The sequence below is a fragment of the Oncorhynchus tshawytscha genome, linkage group LG20 (assembly GCF_018296145.1).
Source record: "Oncorhynchus tshawytscha isolate Ot180627B linkage group LG20, Otsh_v2.0, whole genome shotgun sequence".
In the NCBI taxonomy this organism is placed as follows: domain Eukaryota; kingdom Metazoa; phylum Chordata; class Actinopteri; order Salmoniformes; family Salmonidae; genus Oncorhynchus; species Oncorhynchus tshawytscha.
Window position 1 is genome coordinate 45,154,031 of NC_056448.1, and position 22,516 is coordinate 45,176,546.

At 43.6% G+C, this 22,516-nt stretch overlaps 1 protein-coding gene across 5 annotated transcripts in view; it reads right to left on the minus strand.

Annotated features, from left to right (window-relative positions):
- Positions 1–22,296, minus strand: part of LOC112237325 (cyclin-I) — a 44,717-nt gene extending 22,421 nt beyond the window's left edge. The window contains exons 1-2 of one of the 5 annotated variants that reach the window (XM_042302723.1): positions 21,997–22,296; positions 15,219–15,381 (exon numbers count right to left, since the gene is read on the minus strand). In XM_042302723.1, coding sequence (XP_042158657.1) covers positions 15,219–15,338 — 120 coding nt within the window. In that variant the 5' untranslated portion in view covers positions 15,339–15,381; positions 21,997–22,296. Of the gene's footprint in view, positions 1–2,198; positions 2,261–8,133; positions 8,194–11,796; positions 11,857–15,218; positions 15,382–21,996 lie in introns of those variants that run through there. The other 4 variants (XM_042302721.1, XM_042302726.1, XM_042302725.1 and 1 more) reach the window with 4 other exon arrangements.
- Positions 22,297–22,516: the final 220 nt, after the last annotated feature.

Below are 22,516 nucleotides of genomic sequence, written 5' to 3' on the forward strand. Positions count from 1 at the left end.
GCCTTGCCCTAAAGCCACCGGGCCATTTCTCACCATTATGTCACCTTGTTAAAGTGACCTGAACTAGCCTTGCCCTAAAGCCCCCGGGCCATTAGACTCAATGTCAGGCTCTGATGGCATTGGCACTAACAGCTTATCTTAACTGAGGAGGTTTTAAAAACAGAGCGTGTCTGTTCGTTGGACAAATAACTAGGGGAGAAGTGAAAGCATGAACCTCCGCCACAGCAGGTGCTTTAGTCAATGCCCTTTTGCACTCACAAATGAAAGCAAATGCATTCTCCCCATAACTCTGACCTCAGGTGATATACACTGCTCAAAAAAGAAAGGGAACACTCAAATAACACATCCTAGATCTGAATGAATGAAATATTCTTATTAAATACTTTTTCTTTCTTTACATAGTTGAATGTGCTGACAACAAAAATCACACAAAAATTATCAATGGAAATCAAATGTATCAACCCATGGAGGTCTGGATTTGGAGTCACACTCAAAATTAAAGTGGAAAACCACACTACAGGCTGATCCAACTTTGATGTAATGTCCTTAAAACAAGTCAAAATGAGGCTCAGTAGTGTGTGTGGCCTCCACGTGCCTGTATGACCTCCCTACAACGCCTGGGCATGCTCCTGATGAGGTGACGGATGGTCTCCTGAGGGATCTCCTCCCAGACCTGGACTAAAGCATCCGCCAACTCCTGGACAGTCTGTGGTGCAGCGTGGTGTTGGTGGATGGAGCGAGACATGATGTCCCAGATGTGCTCAATTGGATTCAGGACTGGGGAACGGGCGGGCCAGTCCATAGCATCAATGCCTTCCTCTTGCAGGAACTGCTGACACACTCCAGCCACATGAGGTCTAGCATTGTCTTGCATTAGGAGGAACCCAGGGCCAACCGCACCAGCATATGGTCTCACAAGGGATCTGAGGATCTCATCTCGGTACCTAATGGCAGTCAGGCTACCTCTGGCGAGCACATGGAGGGCTGTGCGGCCCCCCAAAGAAATGCCACCCCACACCATGACCGACCCACCGCCAAATCGGTCATGCTGGAGGATGTTGCAGGCAGCAAAACGTTCTCCACGGCGTCTCCAGACTCTGTCACGTCTGTCACGTGCTCAGTGTGAACCTGCTTTCATCTGTGAAGAGCACAGGGCGCCAGTGGCGAATTTTCCAATCTTGGTGTTCTCTGGTAAATGCCAAACATCCTGCACGGTGTTGGGCTGTATGCACAACCCCCACCTGTGGACGTCGGGCCCTCATACCACCCTCATGGAGTCTAATTCTAAAAAGCACAACCCCCACCTGTGGACGTCGGGCCCTCATACCACCCTCATGGAGTCTGTTTATAACCATTTGAGCAGACACATGCACATTTGTGGCCTGCTGGAGGTCATTTTGCAGGGCTCTGGCAGTGCTCCTCCTGCTCCTCCTTGCACAAAAGGCAGAGGTAGCAGTCCTGCTGCTGGGTTGTTGCCCTCCTACGGCCTCCTCCACGTCTCCTGATGTACTGGCCTGACTCCTGGTAGCGCCTCCATGCTCTGGACACTACGCTGACAGACACAGCAAACCTTGCCACAGCTCGCATGTGCCATCCTGGATGAGCTGCACTACCTGAGCCACTTGTGTGGGTTGTAGACCACTAGAGTGAAAGCACCGCCAGCATTCAAAAGTGACCAAAACATCAGCCAGGAAGCATAGGAACTGAGAAGTGGTCTGTGGTCATCACCTGCAGAACCACTCCTTTATTGGGGGTGTCTTGCTAATTGCCTATAATTTCCACCTGTTGTCTATTCCATTTGCACAACAGCATGTGAAATGTATTGTCAATCAGCGTTGCTTCCTAAGTGGACAGTTTGATTTCACAGAAGTGTGATTGACTTGGAGTTACATTGTGTTGTTTAAGTGTTCCCTTTATTTTTTTGAGCAGTGTAGATAGCTCTACCAAGGAAATAACCTAACAATTTCACCACCTCCATGGTCTAACATTGGCAGCAGTTAGCCTAGCGGTTAGAGGCAAGCCAGCACAAATAAAATACCTGTATGTATGCGTGTCTTTCGAAGGGGTTGGGTTAAAAGTGGAAGCCAAATTTCAGTTGGACCTTGGGTGCAATTGACCCACGCAGTTATTTTAATGACCTGCTGCTTTCTCTTTCATATTGACAACAGTATGTTGTTATGTGTTGTGGGACTCAGCTGACTGCCGGGAGATGGCTTTTTGGGCACGTACACCTTCCACATCAGGGCTTTGAATGCACAGATACCAAGTTGACACACCGAGGCCCATTGTGAGACTTAAAAATAAAAAAAACGCTACCTTTGACCAACAGATGCATATCTGTATTCCCAGTCATGTGAAACCGTAGATTAGGGCCTCATGAATTTATTTTAATTGACTAATTTCCTCATATGAACTGTGACTATCCTTATTATTATTATTTTGTTTAACCTTTATTTAACTAGGCAAGTCAGTTAAGAACAAATTCTTATTTACAATGACGCCCTAAGATATTTGGTGCAGAATTTCTCAAGTGAAAGAATGTACACGATAACGAGTCGTCTCTTGTTGAATGACAACAAACACTTAATTGAAGAATCCCAACTGTTGACCAATCACCGACTAAGAGGCGTAGATTTGGCAACCAAACTTCCACTTGCCTCAAATACTGTGTGCACAAAACAGGTGAAAACTTGCCGAAGACGAAAACGTACAAAAATGTCACAAAATGTTGTCAATATATGACACGAACTGTTTCGGATGGGAAGCATGAGGGCGCCTTTACCTGTAATATGATACTGGTCTAACCAGCACTGCTCTCACTGGAAGTCATTAGCCTCAACAGACATGGATGTGTCCCAAATGGCACCCAACGCCCTATATAGTGCACTACTTTAGACCAGAGGCCAAGTGCACTAGGGGAAAAAGGATACCAATTGGGACACATTCAAGAATTTGCTTTAAAGTGACGTGAACTAGCTTTGCCCTAAAGCCACCGGGCCATTTCTCACCATTATATCGCCTTGTTAAAGTGACCTGAACTAGCCTTGCCCTAAAGCCACCGGGCCATTTCTCACCATTATATCGCCTTGTTAAAGTGACCTGAACTAGCCTTGCCCTAAAGCCACCGGGCCATTTCTCACCATTATATCACCTTGTTAAAGTGACCTGAACTAGCCTTGCCCTAAAGCCACCGGGCCATTTCTCACCATTATATCGCCTTGTTAAAGTGACCTGAACTAGCCTTGCCCTAAAGCCACCGGGCCATTTCTCACCATTATATCGCCTTGTTAAAGTGACCTGAACTAGCCTTGCCCTAAAGCCACCGGGCCATTTCTCACCATTATATCGCCTTGTTAAAGTGACCTGAACTAGCCTTGCCCTAAAGCCACCGGGCCATTTCTCACCATTATATCGCCTTGTTAAAGTGACTCTTGCATCATTGTGAAATTAGTAGTCAGCGAGCAATACAACCATTCTACCAGGACCCCTGTTATTGTCTTGACATGCTTGAATTGACTTTACCACACTCTGTTTTTGGGACAGGCGGTAACCGTTACTACCCCCGTTATTTGGACAGGTTGTACCCGTTACTACCCCCGTTATTTGGGACAGGCAAGGCCCGTTACTGTAGAGGCCAGATGAGGAAGGTCAGAGTCCTCTATGTTGGAAAAGACTCAATATCAGGCTCTGGTGGCATTGGCACTAACAGCTTATCTTAACTGAGGAGGTTTTAAAAACAGAGCGTGTCTGTTCGTTGGACAAATAACTAGGGAGAAGTGAAAGCATGAACCTCCGCCACAGCAGGTGCTTTAGTCAATGCCCTTTTGCACTCACACATGAAAGCAAATGCATTCTCCCCATAACTCTGACCTCAGGTGATATACACTGCTCAAAAAAGAAAGGGAACACTAAAATAACACATCCTAGATCTGAATGAATGAAATATTCTTATTAAATACTTTTTCTTTCTTTACATAGTTGAATGTGCTGACAACAAAAATCACACAAAAATTATCAATGGAAATCAAATGTATCAACCCATGGAGGTCTGGATTTGGAGTCACACTCAAAATTAAAGTGGAAAACCACACTACAGGCTGATCCAACTTTGATGTAATGTCCTTAAAACAAGTCAAAATGAGGCTCAGTAGTGTGTGTGGCCTCCACGTGCCTGTATGACCTCCCTACAACGCCTGGGCATGCTCCTGATGAGGTGACGGATGGTCTCCTGAGGGATCTCCTCCCAGACCTGGACTAAAGCATCCGCCAACTCCTGGACAGTCTGTGGTGCAGCGTGGTGTTGGTGGATGGAGCGAGACATGATGTCCCAGATGTGCTCAATTGGATTCAGGACTGGGGAACGGGCGGGCCAGTCCATAGCATCAATGCCTTCCTCTTGCAGGAACTGCTGACACACTCCAGCCACATGAGGTCTAGCATTGTCTTGCATTAGGAGGAACCCAGGGCCAACCGCACCAGCATATGGTCTCACAAGGGATCTGAGGATCTCATCTCGGTACCTAATGGCAGTCAGGCTACCTCTGGCGAGCACATGGAGGGCTGTGCGGCCCCCCAAAGAAATGCCACCCCACACCATGACCGACCCACCGCCAAATCGGTCATGCTGGAGGATGTTGCAGGCAGCAGAACGTTCTCCACGGCGTCTCCAGACTCTGTCACGTCTGTCACGTGCTCAGTGTGAACCTGCTTTCATCTGTGAAGAGCACAGGGCGCCAGTGGCGAATTTTCCAATCTTGGTGTTCTCTGGTAAATGCCAAACATCCTGCACGGTGTTGGGCTGTATGCACAACCCCCACCTGTGGACGTCGGGCCCTCATACCACCCTCATGGAGTCTAATTCTAAAAAGCACAACCCCCACCTGTGGACGTCGGGCCCTCATACCACCCTCATGGAGTCTGTTTATAACCATTTGAGCAGACACATGCACATTTGTGGCCTGCTGGAGGTCATTTTGCAGGGCTCTGGCAGTGCTCCTCCTGCTCCTCCTTGCACAAAGGCAGAGGTAGCAGTCCTGCTGCTGGGTTGTTGCCCTCCTACGGCCTCCTCCACGTCTCCTGATGTACTGGCCTGACTCCTGGTAGCGCCTCCATGCTCTGGACACTACGCTGACAGACACAGCAAACCTTGCCACAGCTCGCATGTGCCATCCTGGATGAGCTGCACTACCTGAGCCACTTGTGTGGGTTGTAGACTCCGTCTCATGCTACCACTAGAGTGAAAGCACCGCCAGCATTCAAAAGTGACCAAAACATCAGCCAGGAAGCATAGGAACTGAGAAGTGGTCTGTGGTCATCACCTGCAGAACCACTCCTTTATTGGGGGTGTCTTGCTAATTGCCTATAATTTCCACCTGTTGTCTATTCCATTTGCACAACAGCATGTGAAATGTATTGTCAATCAGCGTTGCTTCCTAAGTGGACAGTTTGATTTCACAGAAGTGTGATTGACTTGGAGTTACATTGTGTTGTTTAAGTGTTCCCTTTATTTTTTTGAGCAGTGTAGATAGCTCTACCAAGGAAATAACCTAACAATTTCACCACCTCCATGGTCTAACATTGGCAGCAGTTAGCCTAGCGGTTAGAGGCAAGCCAGCACAAATAAAATACCTGTATGTATGCGTGTCTTTCGAAGGGGTTGGGTTAAAAGTGGAAGCCAAATTTCAGTTGGACCTTGGGTGCAATTGACCCACGCAGTTATTTTAATGACCTGCTGCTTTCTCTTTCATATTGACAACAGTATGTTGTTATGTGTTGTGGGACTCAGCTGACTGCCGGGAGATGGCTTTTTGGGCACTTACAAAAAAAACTTTACTTTAGACCAGAGCCCAAGTGCACTAGGGGAAAAAGGATACCAATTGGGACACAATCAAGAATTGGCTTTAAAGTGACCTGAACTAGCCTTGCCCTAAAGCCACCGGGCCATTTCTCACCATTATGTCACCTTGTTAAAGTGACCTGAACTAGCCTTGCCCTAAAGCCCCCGGGCCATTAGACTCAATGTCAGGCTCTGATGGCATTGGCACTAACAGCTTATCTTAACTGAGGAGGTTTAAAAACAGAGCGTGTCTGTTCGTTGGACAAATAACTAGGGGAGAAGTGAAAGCATGAACCTCCGCCACAGCAGGTGCTTTAGTCAATGCCCTTTTGCACTCACAAATGAAAGCAAATGCATTCTCCCCATAACTCTGACCTCAGGTGATATACACTGCTCAAAAAAAGAAAGGGAACACTCAAATAACACATCCTAGATCTGAATGAATGAAATATTCTTATTAAATACTTTTTTCTTTCTTTACATAGTTGAATGTGCTGACAACAAAAATCACACAAAAATTATCAATGGAAATCAAATGTATCAACCCATGGAGGTCTGGATTTGGAGTCACACTCAAAATTAAAGTGGAAAACCACACTACAGGCTGATCCAACTTTGATGTAATGTCCTTAAAACAAGTCAAAATGAGGCTCAGTAGTGTGTGTGGCCTCCACGTGCCTGTATGACCTCCCTACAACGCCTGGGCATGCTCCTGATGAGGTGACGGATGGTCTCCTGAGGGATCTCCTCCCAGACCTGGACTAAAGCATCCGCCAACTCCTGGACAGTCTGTGGTGCAGCGTGGTGTTGGTGGATGGAGCGAGACATGATGTCCCAGATGTGCTCAATTGGATTCAGGACTGGGGAATGGGCGGGCCAGTCCATAGCATCAATGCCTTCCTCTTGCAGGAACTGCTGAAACACTCCAGCCACATGAGGTCTAGCATTGTCTTGCATTAGGAGGAACCCAGGGCCAACCGCACCAGCATATGGTCTCACAAGGGATCTGAGGATCTCATCTCGGTACCTAATGGCAGTCAGGCTACCTCTGGCGAGCACATGGAGGGCTGTGCGGCCCCCCAAAGAAATGCCACCCCACCCCACACCATGACCGACCCACCGCCAAATCGGTCATGCTGGAGGATGTTGCAGGCAGCAGAACGTTCTCCACGGCGTCTCCAGACTCTGTCACGTCTGTCACGTGCTCAGTGTGAACCTGCTTTCATCTGTGAAGAGCACAGGGCGCCAGTGGCGAATTTTCCAATCTTGGTGTTCTCTGGTAAATGCCAAACATCCTGCACGGTGTTGGGCTGTATGCACAACCCCCACCTGTGGACGTCGGGCCCTCATACCACCCTCATGGAGTCTAATTCTAAAAAGCACAACCCCCACCTGTGGACGTCGGGCCCTCATACCACCCTCATGGAGTCTGTTTATAACCATTTGAGCAGACACATGCACATTTGTGGCCTGCTGGAGGTCATTTTGCAGGGCTCTGGCAGTGCTCCTCCTGCTCCTCCTTGCACAAAGGCAGAGGTAGCAGTCCTGCTGCAGGGTTGTTGCCCTCCTACGGCCTCCTCCACGTCTCCTGATGTACTGGCCTGACTCCTGGTAGCGCCTCCATGCTCTGGACACTACGCTGACAGACACAGCAAACCTTGCCACAGCTCGCATGTGCCATCCTGGATGAGCTGCACTACCTGAGCCACTTGTGTGGGCTGTAGACTCCGTCTCATGCTACCACTAGAGTGAAAGCACCGCCAGCATTCAAAAGTGACCAAAACATCAGCCAGGAAGCATAGGAACTGAGAAGTGGTCTGTGGTCATCACCTGCAGAACCACTCCTTTATTGGGGGTGTCTTGCTAATTGCCTATAATTTCCACCTGTTGTCTATTCCATTTGCACAACAGCATGTGAAATGTATTGTCAATCAGCGTTGCTTCCTAAGTGGACAGTTTGATTTCACAGAAGTGTGATTGACTTGGAGTTACATTGTGTTGTTTAAGTGTTCCCTTTATTTTTTTGAGCAGTGTAGATAGCTCTACCAAGGAAATAACCTAACAATTTCACCACCTCCATGGTCTAACATTGGCAGCAGTTAGCCTAGCGGTTAGAGGCAAGCCAGCACAAATAAAATACCTGTATGTATGCGTGTCTTTCGAAGGGGTTGGGTTAAAAGTGGAAGCCAAATTTCAGTTGGACCTTGGGTGCAATTGACCAACACAGCAATTTCAATGACCTGCTGCTTTCTCTTTCATATTGACAACAGTATGTTGTTATGTGTTGTGGGACTCACCTGACTGCCGGGAGATGGCTTTTTGGGCACGTACACCTTCCACATCAGGGCTTTGAATGCACAGATACCAAGTTGACACACCGAGGCCCATTGTGAGACTTAAAAATAAAAAAAAACGCTACCTTTGACCAACAGATGCATATCTGTATTCCCAGTCATGTGAAATCCGTAGATTAGGGCCTCATGAATTTATTTTAATTGACTAATTTCCTCATATGAACTGTGACTATCCTTATTATTATTATTTTGTTTAACCTTTATTTAACTAGGCAAGTCAGTTAAGAACAAATTCTTATTTACAATGACGCCCTAAGATATTTGGTGCAGAATTTCTCAAGTGAAAGAATGTACACGATAACGAGTCGTCTCTTGTTGAATGACAACAAACACTTAATTGAAGAATCCCAACTGTTGACCAATCACCGACTAAGAGGCGTAGATTTGGCAACCAAACTTCGACTTGCCTCAAATACTGTGTGCACAAAACAGGTGAAAACTTGCCGAAGACGAAAACGTACAAAAATGTCACAAAATGTTGTCAATATATGACACGAACTGTTTCGGATGGGAAGCATGAGGGCGCCTTTACCTGTAATATGATACTGGTCTAACCAGCACTGCTCTCACTGGAAGTCATTAGCCTCAACAGACATGGATGTGTCCCAAATGGCACCCAATGCCCTATATAGTGCACTACTTTAGACCAGAGGCCAAGTGCACTAGGGGAAAAAGGATACCAATTGGGACACATTCAAGAATTTGCTTTAAAGTGACGTGAACTAGCTTTGCCCTAAAGCCACCGGGCCATTTCTCACCATTATATCGCCTTGTTAAAGTGACCTGAACTAGCCTTGCCCTAAAGCCCCCGGGCCATTTCTCACCATTATGTCGCCTTGTTAAAGTGACCTGAACTAGCCTTGCCCTAAAGCCACCGGGCCATTTCTCACCATTATATCGCCTTGTTAAAGTGACCTGAACTAGACTTGCCCTAAAGCCACCGGGCCATTTCTCACCATTATATCGCCTTGTTAAAGTGACCTGAACTAGCCTTGCCCTAAAGCCACCGGGCCATTTCTCACCATTATGTCGCCTTGTTAAAGTGACCTGAACTAGCCTTGCCCTAAAGCCACCGGGCCATTTCTCACCATTATATCGCCTTGTTAAAGTGACCTGAACTAGCCTTGCCCTAAAGCCACCGGGCCATTTCTCACCATTATATCGCCTTGTTAAAGTGACCTGAACTAGCCTTGCCCTAAAGCCACCGGGCCATTTCTCACCATTATGTCGCCTTGTTAAAGTGACTCTTGCATCATTGTGAAATTAGTAGTCAGCGAGCAATACAACCATTCTACCAGGACCCCCTGTTATTGTCTTGACATGCTTGAATTGACTTTACCACACTCTGTTTTTGGGACAGGCGGTAACCGTTACTACCCCCCGTTATTTGGACAGGTTGTGCCCGTTACTACCCCCCGTTATTTGGGACAGGCAAGGCCCGTTACTGTAGAGGCCAGATGAGGAAGGTCAGAGTCCTCTATGTTGGAAAAGACTCAATATCAGGCTCTGGTGGCATTGGCACTAACAGCTTATCTTAACTGAGGAGGTTTTAAAAACAGAGCGTGTCTGTTCGTTGGACAAATAACTAGGGGAGAAGTGAAAGCATGAACCTCCGCCACAGCAGGTGCTTTAGTCAATGCCCTTTTGCACTCACAAATGAAAGCAAATGCATTCTCCCCATAACTCTGACCTCAGGTGATATACACTGCTCAAAAAAAGAAAGGGAACACTGAAATAACACATCCTAGATCTGAATGAATGAAATATTCTTATTAAATACTTTTTTCTTTCTTTACATAGTTGAATGTGCTGACAACAAAAATCACACAAAAATTATCAATGGAAATCAAATGTATCAACCCATGGAGGTCTGGATTTGGAGTCACACTCAAAATTAAAGTGGAAAACCACACTACAGGCTGATCCAACTTTGATGTAATGTCCTTAAAACAAGTCAAAATGAGGCTCAGTAGTGTGTGTGGCCTCCACGTGCCTGTATGACCTCCCTACAACGCCTGGGCATGCTCCTGATGAGGTGACGGATGGTCTCCTGAGGGATCTCCTCCCAGACCTGGACTAAAGCATCCGCCAACTCCTGGACAGTCTGTGGTGCAGCGTGGTGTTGGTGGATGGAGCGAGACATGATGTCCCAGATGTGCTCAATTGGATTCAGGACTGGGGAACGGGCGGGCCAGTCCATAGCATCAATGCCTTCCTCTTGCAGGAACTGCTGACACACTCCAGCCACATGAGGTCTAGCATTGTCTTGCATTAGGAGGAACCCAGGGCCAACCGCACCAGCATATGGTCTCACAAGGGATCTGAGGATCTCATCTCGGTACCTAATGGCAGTCAGGCTACCTCTGGCGAGCACATGGAGGGCTGTGCGGCCCCCAAAGAAATGCCACCCCACACCATGACCGACCCACCGCCAAATCGGTCATGCTGGAGGATGTTGCAGGCAGCAGAACGTTCTCCACGGCGTCTCCAGACTCTGTCACGTCTGTCACGTGCTCAGTGTGAACCTGCTTTCATCTGTGAAGAGCACAGGGCGCCAGTGGCGAATTTTCCAATCTTGGTGTTCTCTGGTAAATGCCAAACATCCTGCACGGTGTTGGGCTGTATGCACAACCCCCACCTGTGGACGTCGGGCCCTCATACCACCCTCATGGAGTCTAATTCTAAAAAGCACAACCCCCACCTGTGGACGTCGGGCCCTCATACCACCCTCATGGAGTCTGTTTATAACCATTTGAGCAGACACATGCACATTTGTGGCCTGCTGGAGGTCATTTTGCAGGGCTCTGGCAGTGCTCCTCCTGCTCCTCCTTGCACAAAGGCAGAGGTAGCAGTCCTGCTGCTGGGTTGTTGCCCTCCTACGGCCTCCTCCACGTCTCCTGATGTACTGGCCTGACTCCTGGTAGCGCCTCCATGCTCTGGACACTACGCTGACAGACACAGCAAACCTTGCCACAGCTCGCATGTGCCATCCTGGATGAGCTGCACTACCTGAGCCACTTGTGTGGGTTGTAGACTCCGTCTCATGCTACCACTAGAGTGAAAGCACCGCCAGCATTCAAAAGTGACCAAAACATCAGCCAGGAAGCATAGGAACTGAGAAGTGGTCTGTGGTCATCACCTGCAGAACCACTCCTTTATTGGGGGTGTCTTGCTAATTGCCTATAATTTCCACCTGTTGTCTATTCCATTTGCACAACAGCATGTGAAATGTATTGTCAATCAGCGTTGCTTCCTAAGTGGACAGTTTGATTTCACAGAAGTGTGATTGACTTGGAGTTACATTGTGTTGTTTAAGTGTTCCCTATATTTTTTTGAGCAGTGTAGATAGCTCTACCAAGGAAATAACCTAACAATTTCACCACCTCCATGGTCTAACATTGGCAGCAGTTAGCCTAGCGGTTAGAGGCAAGCCAGCACAAATAAAATACCTGTATGTATGCGTGTCTTTCGAAGGGGTTGGGTTAAAAGTGGAAGCCAAATTTCAGTTGGACCTTGGGTGCAATTGACCAACACAGCAATTTCAATGACCTGCTGCTTTCTCTTTCATATTGACAACAGTATGTTGTTATGTGTTGTGGGACTCACCTGACTGCCGGGAGATGGCTTTTTGGGCACGTACACCTTCCACATCAGGGCTTTGAATGCACAGATACCAAGTTGACACACCGAGGCCCATTGTGAGACTTAAAAATAAAAAAAACGCTACCTTTGACCAACAGATGCATATCTGTATTCCCAGTCATGTGAAATCCGTAGATTAGGGCCTCATGAATTTATTTTAATTGACTAATTTCCTCATATGAACTGTGACTATCCTTATTATTATTATTTTGTTTAACCTTTATTTAACTAGGCAAGTCAGTTAAGAACAAATTCTTATTTACAATGACGCCCTAAGATATTTGGTGCAGAATTTCTCAAGTGAAAGAATGTACACGATAACGAGTCGTCTCTTGTTGAATGACAACAAACACTTAATTGAAGAATCCCAACTGTTGACCAATCACCGACTAAGAGGCGTAGATTTGGCAACCAAACTTCCACTTGCCTCAAATACTGTGTGCACAAAACAGGTGAAAACTTGCCGAAGACGAAAACGTACAAAAATGTCACAAAATGTTGTCAATATATGACACGAACTGTTTCGGATGGGAAGCATGAGGGCGCCTTTACCTGTAATATGATACTGGTCTAACCAGCACTGCTCTCACTGGAAGTCATTAGCCTCAACAGACATGGATGTGTCCCAAATGGCACCCAACGCCCTATATAGTGCACTACTTTAGACCAGAGGCCAAGTGCACTAGGGGAAAAAGGATACCAATTGGGACACATTCAAGAATTTGCTTTAAAGTGACGTGAACTAGCTTTGCCCTAAAGCCACCGGGCCATTTCTCACCATTATATCGCCTTGTTAAAGTGACCTGAACTAGCCTTGCCCTAAAGCCCCCGGGCCATTTCTCACCATTATGTCGCCTTGTTAAAGTGACCTGAACTAGCCTTGCCCTAAAGCCCCGGGCCATTTCTCACCATTATGTCGCCTTGTTAAAGTGACCTGAACTAGCCTTGCCCTAAAGCCACCGGGCAATTTCTCACCATTATATCGCCTTGTTAAAGTGACCTGAACTAGCCTTGCCCTAAAGCCACCGGGCCATTTCTCACCATTATGTCACCTTGTTAAAGTGACTCTTGCATCATTGTGAAATTAGTAGTCAGCGAGCAATACAACCATTCTACCAGGACCCCCTGTTATTGTCTTGACATGCTTGAATTGACTTTACCACACTCTGTTTTTGGGACAGGCGGTAACCGTTACTACCCCCCGTTATTTGGACAGGTTGTGCCCGTTACTACCCCCCGTTATTTGGGACAGGCAAGGCCCGTTACTGTAGAGGCCAGATGAGGAAGGTCAGAGTCCTCTATGTTGGAAAAGACTCAATATCAGGCTCTGGTGGCATTGGCACTAACAGCTTATCTTAACTGAGGAGGTTTTAGAAACAGAGCGTGTCTGTTCGTTGGACAAATAACTAGGGGAGAAGTGAAAGCATGAACCTCCGCCACAGCAGGTGCTTTAGTCAATGCCCTTTTGCACTCACAAATGAAAGCAAATGCATTCTCCCCATAACTCTGACCTCAGGTGATATAGATACAGTGGGGCAAAAAAGTATTTAGTCAGCCACCAATTGTGCAAGTTCTCCCACTTAAAAAGATGAGAGGCCTGTAATTTTCATCATAGGTACACTTCAACTATGACAGACAAAATGCGAGAAAAAAAATCCAGAAAATCACATTGTAGGATTTTTAATGAATTTATTTGCAAATTATGGTGGAAAATAAGTATTTGGTCACCTACAAACAAGCAAGATTTCTGGCTCTCACAGACCTGTAACTTCTTCTTTAAGAGGCTCCTCTGTCCTCCACTCGTTACCTGTATTAATGGCACGTGTTTGAACTTGTTATCAGTATAAAAGACACCTGTCCACAACCTCAAACAGTCACACTCCAAACTCCACTATGGCCAAGACCAAAGAGCTGTCAAAGGACACCAGAAACAAAATTGTAGACCTGCACCAGGCTGGGAAGACTGAATCTGCAATAGGTAAGCAGCTTGGTTTGAAGAAATCAACTGTGGGAGCAATTATTAGGAAATGGAAGACATACAAGACCACTGATAATCTCCCTCGATCTGGGGCTCCACGCAACATCTCACCCCGTGGGGTCAAAATGACCACAAGAACGGTGAGCAAAAATCCCAGAACCACACCCCCCTAGTGAATGACCTGCAGAGAGCTGGGACCAAAGTAACAAAGCCTACCATCAGTAACACACTACGCCGCCAGGGACTCAAGTTCTGCAGTGCCAGACGTGTCCCCCTGCTTAAGCCAGTACATGTCCAGGCCCGTCTGAAGTTTGCTAGAGAGCATTTGGATGATCCAGAAGAAAATTGGGAGAATGTCATATGGTCAGATGAAACCAAAATATAACTTTTTGGTAAAAACTCAACTCGTCGTGTTTGGAGGACAAAGAATGCCGAGTTGCATCCAAAGAACACCATACCTACTCTGAAGCATGGGGGTGGAAACATCATGCTTTGGGGCTGTTTTTTGCAAAGGGACCAGGACGACTGATCCGTGTAAAGGAAAGAATGAATGGGGCCATGTATCGTGAGATTTTGAGTGAAAACCTCCTTCCATCAGCAAGGGCATTGAAGATGAAACGTGGCTGGGTCTTTCAGCATGACAATGATCCCAAACACACTGCCCGGGCAACGAAGGAGTGGCTTCGTAAGAAGCATTTCAAGGTCCTGGAGTGGCCTAGCCAGTCTCTAGATCTCAACCTCATAGAAAATCTTTGGAGGGAGTTGAAAGTCTGTGTTGCCCAGCAACAGCCCCAAAACATCACAGCTCTAGAGGAGATCTGCATGGAGGAATGAGCCAAAATACCAGCAACAGTGTGTGAAAACCTTGTGAAGACTTAAGAGAAAACGTTTGACCTCTGTCATTGCCAACAAAGGGTATATAACAATGTATTGAGATAAACTTTTGTTATTGTCCAAATACTTATTTTCCACCATCATTTGCAAATAAATTAATTAAAAATCCTACAATGTGATTTTCTGGATTTTTTTTCTCTCATTTTGTCTGTCATAGTTGAAGTGTACCTATGATGAAAAATTACAGGCCTCTCTCATCTTTTTAAGTGGGAGAATTTGCACAATTGGTGGCTGACTAAATACTTTGTTGCCCTACTGTAGCTGGACCAAGGAAATAACCTAACAATTTCACCACCTCCATGGTCTAACATTGGCAGCAGTTAGCCTAGCGGTTAGAGGCAAGCCAGCATAAAATACCTGTATGTATACGTGTCTTTCAAAGGGGTTGGGTTAAATTTGGCTTCCACTTTTCAGTTGGACCTTGGGTGCAATTGACCAACACAGCAATTTCAATGACCTGCTGCTTTCTCTTTCATATTGACAACAGTATGTTGTTATGTGTTGTGGGACTCACCTGACTGCCGGGAGATGGCTTTTTGGGCACGTACACCTTCCACATCAGGGCTTCCCTAGAGGCGGCCTTTTCCAAAAGAAAAGACAGCCTCTGGCTTTCCAAGGGTTCGGCAAACTTCATATTCACCCTTGGATACGCCTCCCACCTCACTGGATACAGCTACCTGTAAATGGCAGCCAAACACACGGAAGAGAACGTGTTTTATCATCAGTCAGTGGAGTAACAGTTGTGTCTGGGAGTTCTTTATTGACTATTTTAATCTGACAGGACTACCCTCCAGTTTAGTGGAAAAGGGGCTTTTACAAATATGCATTGAGTAGGACAAAAAACAAACAAGTAGTATCACACACACACACTAGCAAAAGTGTTTTACAACATAGCTAGCATATGTTTTACAAGATGTTCATGAATAGTATTACGTGTAGTGAACATTAGCGTGAGCAACAATGGTAGAATCGGTGGTTCGCCTTTACAATAAAATCACCCCAATTTAAACTGTTTTAAAACATGTATTTTTTCATATATAAATAGCCATGTGTTTTAATAAAATCAACTATATATGTATCACGTTTGTCTGATGCTTTAAGCGCACCGTTTGATGAAATAAGACACAAATGACTCAAGAGAGATCCAGAGATCAAGATAGCCAGAAGGAAAAAACCTTAACCCGTCCCGACCATCCTCCTCCTGCTGGCTTTTGCAGATTCTGTCGTTACTCTCCTGAAGTTGCCAGTAAGAGGCTACAGGAGGAGTCTGCAACTTTTCTCATGCAGAATGCAAATGTATCTTACCATTTCCTACCGATCTGGTTTCCAGTTATTGTTTTCATATGTACATTTTTCGTAGAACAGTTTAATTTAATTTCTAATAACATCTTCGTATTTCAAAATTATTATCGAAATGATAAACCTAACAAGTAACTTCTATTGCAAATGACTTTTATTTTTTAAATGTAACCTCTATTTAAACTTGTCAAGTCAGTTCAGAAATTCTTATTTACAGTGACGGCTTACCCAGGCCAAACCCGGACGATGCTGGGCCTTATTGTGCGCAGCCCTACTGGACTCTCAATCACAGCCGGATGTGATACAAACCCGGGACTGTAGTGACGCGTCTTGCACCGAGATGCAGTGCCTTAGACCGCTGCGCCAATCGGGAGCCCATTGCAACTATGTACAAATAGCCTATATTAGGCAAACAAAAATATTGCAGCATGCAGGTAGAAAATATTCTGATAAAAAAAATAAATAATATAAATCACATTGGCTAAGCATGGCCTGCCTGCAAAGAACATGAAACACTGTATCAACTATTAACTTGAGTCTGGACAAAAGCAGGCACTAACAAATTTGCAACATTTAATCAAATATTCTTGGCCAGTCAGAGTTTAAGGGATCAGAAGTAATCAGATAGGTCTATTTTAATGACATTTCCATTGGATCAGAGCAGGACATTTATCCCTTGCACACCGCATGGTTATTAAAAAGGAAGACACCTGAAAAGATGTTGATTTTCAAATACATTGAAGAACTATGATCATTATCAATGAATGTAAAAACAGATGTTATTTACTCGTTGTTTGAGGTGAAGCAAATGTTCCCTTTGAGAAGCTCCATGGCTCATTAGTGGTGGTGCGTTAAGACAATCAGAAATATTATCAGATCCCCAAATGGGCACATTTACAATTGCATGCAGGCAAAGTAGCCTCTATTTCTATGCGTATTCAGGTATGCATCCTTACTCAACACTGACAGGAGCGCTCCAAACAAAAGACAACGACTAAACTGACAAAACTCATAAAATGGAACAAAATAAACCAAAAACGTGTTTCTCACTAGTGTAGCGTAGGTTGCGGTAGACAGTAAAAGACTGGAATGTATTGAATATATTACCAGCCATTCATTTCTAATCTACATTATAGATTAGAAATTATAGGACACTAACAAATCAAAACGCAAACAATTAAGTTATGAAACAATGAATGTGCACAGATTGGCAGGAGGACATTCTGGAGAGAAGTGAATTATGTATTTTATATATATATATTTTTATTTTACCTTTATTTAACTAGGCAAGTCAGTTAAGAACAAATTCTTATTTTCAATGACGGCCTAGGAACAGTGGGTTAGCTGCCTGTTCAGGGGCAGAACGACAGATTTGTACCTTGTCAGCTCGGGGATTTGAACTTGCAACCTTCCGGTTACTAGTCCAACTCTCTAACCCCTAGGCTACCCTGCCGCCCCAAACTTAACTACAAACCCCATTCTTCTTGGACTGTGCCATCCCTACGGCCTCCGCAATGGATTAGATCACTGAGATGGGGGCCAATAAGACAGGTGTCTATCTCGAGTGCCTTAAAAAAAAAAAAATCCCGCTAATATTTGACCCCCCCAAAAAACATATTGGTTGACCAACAGCATAACGACCAAACAATCGCCTAGTCGACTATTTAAGAGTCAGCCCTGTAATACTCATACAGTAGGTTGACTGGTGAGCTTATTGTTGGTAATTTAACAGTGGTTTCTGAGTAGAGCAATAAGCGCTACGACATTACGATTTGTGAAAACTCTTAAGGTTTGTGTTCTGGGAGTGTCACTGAGTAGGCTGATATACCCCATTTAATAGAACCAAGATGCATAGGTAAGGCCCTTCATTGTGATAGGCTGATATACCCCATTTAATAGAACCAAGATGCATAGGTAAGGCCCTTCATTGTGATATAAGCATGACCCCAATGCAATCCTGAAGTCTGTACATCTACACATCTTTACTTTTGTGTCAAATTAACAAAGGTATTTTGTTTCATTTATATATTACACTTCAACCTTGTTTAGCATCATCGGTCCAATTGTGGTACAATTCCAAATGTTTTATTTTGAAGGCTAACCTCAGATTCAACGAATTGTTGCTCACGCTAGTGATTAACACAACACATTGGTAATTGTACCTACACCATTTTAAATCGCATATCTGCCAAAGTATGTTGTGATGATGATTACAGATCACGATACTGCAGCCTCTGAATGGCATGGAGAATACACAGAGCAGATTCATGATTGTCATGCTTGAACCATTATAATACAAAAGAAAACAGATTGCCACCTCATATTCCCCCCCCATTGTGCTCAAATTCGTGTGCTTCTACATTTTTCTTTCCAAACAAAAGACGCGCTCACATGTTCCTTGTAAAACGTAATGTGTAGAGCACTGCGCCTTGTGGACGTTTGGTCACCTGATTTACTCACCACCAAAATAAGCTCATTCATTGATCGAGGTAAAGTTGGATTTATATTCACATATTCACCAAAACCCATTTAAAATGGTAAAAAATAAATAAAAATTGAATTGGTTGTCACAGAAACAAAACTAGATTTGGTTTATTCTATAAATGTCTAGCATACTTTTAGAACCTTTGTTTTTGACTTGTTAGAAATATATAAATCAATAACTAATTCACCGTTTGCCACAGAAACATCAAACTAGGTATGATTTATTCTATAAATGTTGAGCATACTTTAACACCTGTTTTTTGGAGAAAAAAACAAACAGTTTTGACTTGAAAGAAATAGACATCTATAAAATGCCATTTAAAGCTATATAAAAATCAATAACATTCACTGATTGTCTCAGAAAAAAGGTGAAAATGCATTTATTTACCATAACTTTAAAGAAATGTTAATATACAACAAATTGCACTTGAAATTAAGTAAGACAATGTTTACATAAAGTTGCACAATGTTTACGATCTTAAATTGTATGCCAAATCAATGTTCGCATTTTTTTGTGTGCAGCACTTCCACATTTTAAAGCAGTTACAAGGCACAACAGTCATTTATTTATAAGTTAACAGCAGAGACGCCCCTTCCAATCATTTTCTATTTTGGCTTCGTTGAAGTCCTTCCGTGTCATTCCCAGACAAGCTGTGGTACCACCTCTGGCACACAGAGCATTTTATCTGCAGTATTTAAAACGTAAAAAAACAGGTTTATAGTTTATTTACATGTAAATTACAGTTCTGGAATACCCAAATTCTGTTACATGCTTTTGCAATTAGGAGACATTTTAAAATTGAATTGGATTTTTTGTTGTTCAAATCGCTAAATTGACTTTAAATGACATGCATTTGACCACAACCCTGACAGAAGCACACATAACTGAGGTGTTAATCATCGAGTATTCAGGCAATATAAATCGTATAGAAATACAAAAGGCATACATTTGCACCAAAAAAAGATATCACACATCAATGTTGTAATATCAAACATTACAATGTCGTCAGTCTTTGAAATTCAAATCAGTTTAATTGTCACTTGTGCCAGATACAAGTGTACATACCTATTACAGCGAATTTCTGTCATAGTATGTATCTCGTATCTCTCATCAAATAGAATAACGATAGAGCATTAGAACAAGGATAACCCTGATTACAAAAAAAGTTTCAAGACAAAGTTTTATACTTCTAAATGTCTTGGAAGGATGAAACTACATGAGTTTTCATAGGCTACTGTTATAGTACACAAAGACAAACCCAGTTGGTCAGATGACCATTTCTCTAGATGATGCAAAGCACACATTGTGCAGTCTAGCTTCGCACTGAAGACTGGCAGAAAAAAAAAGACCACATTTTTAATGCTTTGTTGACACATTTAAAGACACTTTGTGGAACACATAGTAGTGCTTCAAAGATAAAATCTTTCCCTCACAGTTGCATACTACAGTGTTCTCTCAGTCTGTGCTATGCCCCCTTCCCACAACCTTTTATTTAACCTTAATTTAACCAGGTAGGCAAGTTGAGAACAAGTTCTCATTTACAATTGTGACCTGGCCAAGATAAAGCAAAGCAGTTCGGCAGATACAACGACACAGAGTTACACATGGAGTAAAACAAACATACAGTATAAACAAGTCTATATACAATGTGAGCAAATGAGGTGAGAAGGGAGGTAAAGGCAAAAAAGGCCATGGTGGCAAAGTAAATACAATATAGCAAGTAAAACACTGGAATGGTAGTTTTGCAATGGAAGAATGTGCAAAGTAGAAATAAAAATAATGGGGTGCAAAGGAGCAAAATAAATTAATTAATTAAATACAGTTGGGAAAGAGGTAGTTGTTTGGGCTAAATTATAGGTGGGCTATGTACAGGTGCAGTAATCTGTGAGCTGCTCTGACAGTTGGTGCTTAAAGCTAGTGAGGGAGATAAGTGTTTCCAGTTTCAGAGATTTTTGTAGTTCGTTCCAGTCATTGGCAGCAGAGAACTGGAAGGAGAGGCGGCCAAAGAAAGAATTGGTTTTGGGGGTGACTAGAGAGATATACCTGCTGGAGCGTGTGCTACAGGTGGGAGATGCTATGGTGACCAGCGAGCTGAGATAAGGGGGACTTTACCTAGCAGGGTCTTGTAGATGACATGGAGCCAGTGGGTTTGGCGACGAGTATGAAGCGAGGGCCAGCCAACGAGAGCGTACAGGTCGCAATGGTGGGTAGTATATGGGGCTTTGGTGACAAAACGGATTGCACTGTGATAGACTGCATCCAATTTGTTGAGTAGGGTATTGGAGGCTATTTTGTAAATGACATCGCCAAAGTCGAGGATTGGTAGGATGGTCAGTTTTACAAGGGTATGTTTGGCAGCATGAGTGAAGGATGCTTTGTTGCAAAATAGGAAGCCAATTCTAGATTTAACTTTGGATTGGAGATGTTTGATATGGGTCTGGAAGGAGAGTTTACAGTCTAACCAGACACCTAAGTATTTGTAGTTGTCCACGTATTCTAAGTCCACGTAACCTGTTTTTTCCTGTATTCTAATTTAATATGACTGAAAACGCAGAATTTTCTGCCGGGGCCCCTTCTAATAGGTTATAACAGACTCATTAGAACTTTGACCACACGCCTTCTAGATGGACTACATGCCCTCTATCAAATCAAAACTGGAATTTTTCCTCAAAACAAAAAGGTTGTAAAAGTATGCTAGACATTTATAGAATAAATCACACCTAGTTTAATGTTCCTTTGACAGTGAATTAGTTATTGATTTATACAGCTTTAAAATTGCATTTCGAAGATTTTATGTATTTCCATCAAATCTGATTTTTTTTTTTAAAAGGTTAAAGTATGCTAAAAATTTATAGAATAAACCATATCTATTTTTATGTTTCTGTAACAATAAATTAAATTAGTTATTGATTTTTTACCATTTTAAAAATGGATTTCGGCCAATGTCTGTTGAATGTCCGAATATAAAACTAACTTAACCTTGGCTATTCATTGTCCCAACTAGTGAAACACTCATCTTTAGTGACAACAGTGATGAGGCATTATCTCGTCTCGAGAATTTAGCAAGCCAGAAGCGTTAGTTTGTTTTCTATATAACTAGTAAAACTGACATATATCTAACCATCTTTCACCCGTATAGTAAGACGTATGACCATCTAGGCTAATATTACGGTGCACAAAATCAACTCGATTACACTAGCTAGTTATGCTAACGTTTGTAAGCCAGTTACAGTAGCTGACGTATTAGCTAGTTAGCAAGCTACCGACCTAACGAGAACAGTTAACGAACACTAGCCGATTGTAAACGTTAGCTAAGCTAATAAAACAACGTTTCATTAAGAGGTAACGTCCATTATCCAATATGTCGTTTTTGTGAATACATGGAAGTTATGGCTAGAAAGAGCTAGCTATTTTATATATATATTTTATATATATATATATATATATACACACACACACACACACACACAACTATTTTATGCTAGTTAGCTAGCTATGATTAGCTTACCTCCCCTGCAAAGCTGTGGGAATCACAGTTTGACTTGGAAATCATCCGGTCCATTAAATTGAGGTAAAACAAGAAGAGGTAAAATAGAGAGTCTTGAGTTACTCCATCTTCGATTCCATGTTGTGTTTTATTTCGGGGAGAAATTGGGGGGGGGGTCTTCCAAATGAAATGTATATAATAAATAAAAAAAATTTGAACGGAATAGACATAGGTCTAACACATCCGAAAAGGACTGTGGACTCTTTGAGAAAGAGAAATCGCCCCCTCCTCTCACGAGCCCGCTGCTTCTTCTTCTTCTTCTTCTTCGATGAGGTTAAAAAGTGGTTGGTATCCAATAAATGTTGCATTACCGCCACCTACTAGACTGGAATAGATTGAATAGGTAAATAAATAAAAACAAAATACCCTACCATCTAACACTACACTCACACAAAATAATACATAAGTAAATAAATAAATACTCCAGTATTTAAATCAATTTAGTCCTACTTTCAGGCCAACAGCCTGAAAGGATGCGACA